The following is a 6,322-nucleotide window of genomic DNA, read 5'->3' on the forward strand; positions in this document are numbered from 1 at the left end:
CGGTTCACTTAGTCTAAACCGTTATCCTATGCAGCAATATGCCTTCAACATAACAGGCTCATGTCACAATCTAGCCTTAATTTAAGCAGTATTTTTCATCAGAGAGCTCATCCACCTGGATGATTAGAGGGGTATCCCCACTGCTAAGTGGCAATTCATTCTACAGCTAATAGCTCTAACTCTTAGAAAGATTGTATGCTGAATCAGAATCCACCTCCCATTCTGTCCCATCTTTTCAGGGACTTTGCACTATCAATTCTTCTTTTCTGTATCTTTTACCGCTTCCTGATTCATTCCTCATTCATAAAATATACACTGACTGAGTGCCTACTAGAGCAAGGCTCCTTCCTTCAGGTTTAAAGATGCTGAAATTTCCATCTTTGAGAAAATAATTCCCTCCACCTCAGCAACCCCTATTTCTCAGTGGCTACCTTATTTCTCTCCTCCCTCTCACAAACAAGCTTCTTGCAAGAGTGATCCATGCTCACTGTCTTTACTTTCCCACTTCTCATTCATTCTACAACTCACCGAGATCTGGTTTCTACCCCCACCATTCCATCAAAACTATTCCAAAACAGTGCCCCAAACACCAATCAACTCCTTGTTGCTAAATCCAAAGCAAACATCATCAGTGTTTATTTATCAGTAAAGTTACTTTCCTTCCCTTGGTTCCCTGAAATTATTCTCCAGATTTTCCTCCTAGTTCTTTGGCCATTCATTTTCTTTGGGGAACTTCATTTTCCCTCTGACCACTTCATACAGATTGATAGTCCTTTCTCCCTGGCCCTCCTCCCACCCTGAACCAGTGGTTCTCAAAAAAACAATCGTATTTCCCCCCCCTCCCATCTAGGGACATCTGGCAGTGTCTGGAGACATTTTAGGTTGTCACAATGGAGGGAGTTCTACTGGCATCTAGGGAGTAGAGACCAGAGATACTGCAGATTACCCCACAATGCACAGGATAGCCCACCACAACAAAGAACTATCCAGTCCCAAATATCAACAGTGTCGAGGTTGAGAAACCCTGCTCTCCACACTCTCTCTGGGCAATCAGTGGCTCATGGCTTCCATTTCCAAAGACTTCTATCTCAAGTCCACATCACTTTCCTAAGCTCCAAACACGTATATGGATGGGTGATGTGTAAACTGCCAACTAAAAGCCATTTTCCCATTCCCCCACAGTAACAGCACACGGCTACCCGATGAGACTTGTAGGCTCTCTCAGTGGAGTGTGACCATGTGTCTAAGATCTCACCAATGAAATATAAGCAGAAGTGATGTGAACCATTTCCAAGTGTGAGTCAAGAAAACAGATGTGCCTCGTCCGTGCCCTCTCTTTGTTCCTAACCTCTGTACAAAATGCTCAGTCTGCCCACTGTTGTGAGTACTAAACTGTCCTTGATCTCCCACCCAAGGAGTCTCATGTCTTCTAGTAGCATCCGTGAAACTGTGGCAGGCTAACTAGCTAAACTACAAGCAGATAAAACCTCAGATTCCCTCATAGTTCTTGACTGTGTAGAATCAGCCTGGCAGCCTGGACTACTGCAACTAAAAAGCCATTTGAGCCACTGCATTTCAAGGTCTGTCTCTCTCTCTCGCTCTCTCTTTTCATTTCTTGTTGAAGTCTAGCCTTTGTCTTATTACACTCCAACGTGCAGCTCCATTTGCATACCCCACAGGCACCCCACAAAAACCTACTCCTTTCTCTAGATTTCCTTTTCAGTGAATGGCACATCAATGACCTCGTTCTCCATGATCCTTGACTCCTCCATCTTTCACTGCCCACATCAAGTCCCAAAGATCCCATCTCTTAAATGTCACTAGGATTCATCCTCACCCTCTTCTCCATCCTCACTGCCACTGACTTTAGAGCAGGCCCCTGTCCTTTCTTCCCTGATTAGCTTAACTGCCTCCTAATGCTTTAACTGCCAGCTCATGTCCCTGTCTCATTCTCCCCAAGTCCATTCTTCAAACTGCAAGCAGAATGGGATTCCTCAAATTCAAACCTGATATCACTACTCTGTTGAAAATCCTCCATGGCTTCCACAGTGCCATCAAGATAACGTCCACACTGCTTAACCTGATAGACATGGTCCTTGCTTACCTTTCTATTCTCATCTCGTGTCCTTTCCCACCACGTGAGTCACGTGGAATCCCTGCAGCTCTCTGAAAGTGACATCTCTCCATTCCATCTATGTCTCTGCAAGGCTATCCCCTATGTCCACCTAAAACACTCTTCCTTCCTCTTTGCCTAACTACCTATTACTTCAGGTTTTGGTCTGATACTATTTCCTATAGGAAGTCAAGCTTAGCTGTATTTTCCCTCTCTGATTGAATTATTCCTATTTAATAAGCATCATACTATTTTAGTCATCTACATTAGGCAAGAGATTCACATTTTGAAATAAAAAACTGTTGTGTTCAGTAACTACCACAGTGTTTGACCCCTTGTAGATGCTGAATAAGTATACCATATGACTGATTAAATCTCTTTATAATATCTACCTATTAAATCTCATTCTCCTTCTCCAGCCGTAAGTTTGAATCTTACTAGGGCTAAACATCCTCAGTTTCTTCCACTGTTCTTCCGATGATACAATGTTTAGGTATGGACCTTCTCATTTAGACCAGGCACCTTTCAAAATGCAACAACCAGAACTGAATAAATTTCACCAACCATAATCTGGTACAGACAGTCCATGACTCTCTTATTCCAGACACTGCATTTCTAATAGTACAATCTAAGATTGCACTATTGACTCACGGATCAAACAATCAACTAACTACAAATACACCTTGAAAATATTATTTGAACTGTGCCAGAGTTGTAGAGTAACAGATTTTTATTAAAATTTCTAATCAGAATGATTGATGAACTGGCTGTTAGTAGATTTTCTAGGTAACTGGAAATCCTCATTTGTGATTAAAGTTTTATATAGAACTTTTGAAAAACACATCTGCTCACTTTCCTTCCTTAGTAACTGTCACACAGAGAAAAGACTTGGGCATCTTTCCTTGAGGACTTTGAAAACACTTCACCATCTCGATTTGGGGTATCAGTGAGCCCTGCCCAATAATTTAGCAATAGATGTAAAAGGCCTCGAAGATTACATCTGCCTAAACCTCTAATATCAGCTTTCCTTGCTTCAAATGACTATGTTTCCTAAAAGTTAAATACAGGAAAAAACTCCTGGTGAAATAATATATGTGAAAAAAGTTTTTAAAATTTTGAAGTGGCTATTTTTGTTTCCACACTGGCCTACTTCTTTTTGTGATGACAGCACTCTGGCAAACATGGTAAGCATTTCTAAACCCCACCAGACCTTCCATAAGGAGCATAGCAAGCAGGGCCCGACACAGCGACACAGTACAAGACAGGCAAGGATTCTTTGTGTGTCCAGATAAAGTGGCTTTATGACAGGAAGCAGAGTGGTTGTAGCTGGCAAGTCAAGCCAATTTTCCAGGAGAAGGCCAAATGACCAAGATTATGTTGAGGCTGGAATGTGCAGAGGCCAGCTATAGATATGGGAGAATACTAGCCATTAAGAGATGTAAGCATTTTAAACTAAGAGATAAAAGTCCAAATGACCCAGCTTTATTTTGAAGACAATAAAATTCTCAGATTTTTTTTTTCTAATTTATAAAGTGCTATTCAAATGCAAGACATTATTATTATAGCTTTTAAAAATTTACTATGAAAATTGTTTATAGTTTTGGAAAATATTTCTATTTTAAAACTGGAAGTTACTCTAAAGTTATACAATACAACTTCCATTGACCAATAAGGAAAGTGAGGTCTTGAAAACTTATACACAGAATTGAACTGTCTGAGCAATCAGGTAGCTGAACTACCACCCTACAAACCTAACCAATATAATGAAGCATTTTTACCTCACTCTCTATCCTGGATTTCAGCAGGTCAATGTCCTCAGATAGCTTATCCACTTGGGTAACCAGGTCCTGTGCACTTTGCATGCTAGGCAGGAATTCACTATACTTCTTGCTGATCATAGTGCACACTTCACCCTATAAAATAAGACAGAAGAATTACAGTGAGATGAGTAGAGAACAGCTCATCTTCCATAAGGAATCCTCCATGTTGGAGCCTTCTGGCCATTACCCACACCCCTTCATTTTTCCTCCAAGCCAATGGGTTTCTTTGAAAAACACATTTCTCCCACCTTTCAGGATCCCATAACATTATTAGGATGCAAGAAGACAATGATCACCAATTTCCACTAGTGCCCAAAAGTTGTACAAATGCTGAAAAAGAAAAGGGGGAGCCAGAAGCTCTCATATTACACTAGATTAGCTCAGACTGCAGCCACCAACTTTAATCGTATACTACTAGAAAAAGCAAACAGATAAATTAAATCCACAATTTGTATACTTCAACTTAGGAATTTCTATCTTCTTGCTTATAGAATTTTAAGGCCTAATCTTAAAACTCTCAATTTGAGCTTCATCAATAAATAAATTATTGAATACTCTGCACTGAAAGCTTTGGAAAATACCAGAAAAAATTATGCCTGCCCATAAATAATAGTTATTTTTAAGGAGAAAAATTACTATACACTTAAGTAACAGAATATAAAAATGTAATATAGGAAGAGTTAATGTCCTGCAGAAACACAAATGAGAAAGAGATCACCTCTGCTTGTGGGGAAAAATGGAGATACTTTATATGCAGGAAACTAGATTTGAGATAGGACATGAAAAATGGGTAGAAATACTATAGGTAAAGATGAAAAGATGGCCACATAAGCAAAGTCTGGGAACCAGGAAAAATACTGGGTCGGCTTGGAGCATAGAAAGTAATTGTCAGTTGGCTGAAGATCCAAGTTGGTGAAGGAAAGAAACCCAGTGAAAGGAAAGTTAGGTCCAGAACACTAGGAGCCTTGAGTGCCATGCTAAGGTAGCTTAATATAAAAAGTGGTGAAAAACCCTAAAGCCGTGTTAAAAAAGAGATGGCCGCAACATGAATACTTACAAGTCAGGAAACCATTTTTGTAAAATCAGGGGTTGTGAGGAAGACCTACTTCTTGCGCCTTTAGGATAGGGTGCCAAACTTGCTCCCTGAAACCCAGACTGAACGTGGGTGCACACAACTTTAAATGAAAGCAACAAAGATGTGGGCAAAGACTCGCAAGGGAAGGGTACCAATACAGAGTGAAACTGTGAATAGCGCCGTGCTTTGGGGGTTGGTATCAATCTCAAGACAGCAGGGTCCACTGAAGCGTTCTCTCTCTGTTTTACAACACTCAGAGCGGCCTCAAAGGACTTGGGGATGAAGACCAGAGTTTCAAAAACATGTTGACAGACTGGAACAACAGAAATTTCAGAGAGGAGAATGGTACCATTCTCCCAAAGCTATTTTATTCATCAGCGAATGGTATAAAAAGGAGCGGGCGGAGGAGATAAACACAAACCAGGAAGGTGGTCCTATCCCTCGCACATGCTCCCTCCCTGGACACCTCGGGGCTTCCAGACCCACCTCCTCTGCTGGGTCTCCACAGTCTTCCTCCGAAGCCCCCGACCTGACCGGTCCCCACCCTAACCCCACTGCCCAGCCCTCCTCGGACACCGCCTCCTCCGCCCCTAAGCGCCAGGCCTCCGCGCCTCCTCACTCCCCAACCCGTCTGGGCTCCCCTCCGCGCGCCTCCCCAAGCCACACACTTCCCAGCCCTCCCACTTCAGATTCTTCTCACTCAGCCCCTCCACCTGACTCTGCTCACACCCCCTCTCTGCCCTTAGCCCCCACTCCTTTCCCGGTCCCTCCACAAACGGACCCGGCGTCCCTTTTCAGTCAGCCCCCGGCTGCTGGGCCTTCACCTTAATCTCCTCCACCCGCCGGGTCAGGCGGCTGATCCGAGTGCCCAGATCCTCCTTCTCCAGCCGCCCCGAGTGTGCCAGAACCTCCGTCACGAACGAAGCCATCGCCACGACTGGAACCAAGACGGACAGGGTCACTCTCTTGCGGCCAGCGCGGCAGCCCCAGTCCCGCCGGCAGGGTTGGCGCGCGGCCTGCCGGGAAACTGAGTCTCGCGGGGCCCAGACCGTGGCTCCGAATGCGAGGACGCACTACAACTCCCAGCAGGCACCGCGACAGTCCTAGCGTGGAATTTCCACGGTGTCCCGTAGCGGGCAAACTGGGGAAGACGCGTTTCCCTCCCTGGCTGTTTCCAAATAGCTTGTCTCTTCCCGCCTGTTTTTCGCCAGAAGAAATGAAATGTTTTTACTTAAAAACCAGTTCTAAATGAACCTTTCTCAACTTCAAAACGCTTAACTGTGAAATTTATTGAGCTGGAATACCCGAGGAACC

At 43.6% G+C, this 6,322-nt stretch overlaps 1 protein-coding gene across 1 annotated transcript in view; it reads right to left on the reverse strand.

Moving 5' to 3' along the window:
* The window catches only part of ZW10 (zw10 kinetochore protein), a 32,846-nt gene extending 26,826 nt beyond the window's left edge, over window positions 1-6,020 (reverse strand). Inside the window, exons 1-2 of the mRNA XM_025893729.2 lie at window positions 5,833-6,020; window positions 3,892-4,026 (exon numbers count right to left, since the gene is read on the reverse strand). Of these exons, the coding sequence (XP_025749514.1) occupies window positions 3,892-4,026; window positions 5,833-5,937 (240 nt within the window). The 5' untranslated portion in view covers window positions 5,938-6,020. The remainder of the gene's footprint in view (window positions 1-3,891; window positions 4,027-5,832) is intronic.
* Between the last annotated feature and the right edge of the window lie 302 nt (window positions 6,021-6,322).

Source organism: Callorhinus ursinus, unplaced genomic scaffold (genome assembly GCF_003265705.2).
Source record: "Callorhinus ursinus isolate GAN/ISIS: 27379988/994484 unplaced genomic scaffold, GSC_fseal_2.0 scaffold19, whole genome shotgun sequence".
Classification (NCBI taxonomy): domain Eukaryota; kingdom Metazoa; phylum Chordata; class Mammalia; order Carnivora; family Otariidae; genus Callorhinus; species Callorhinus ursinus.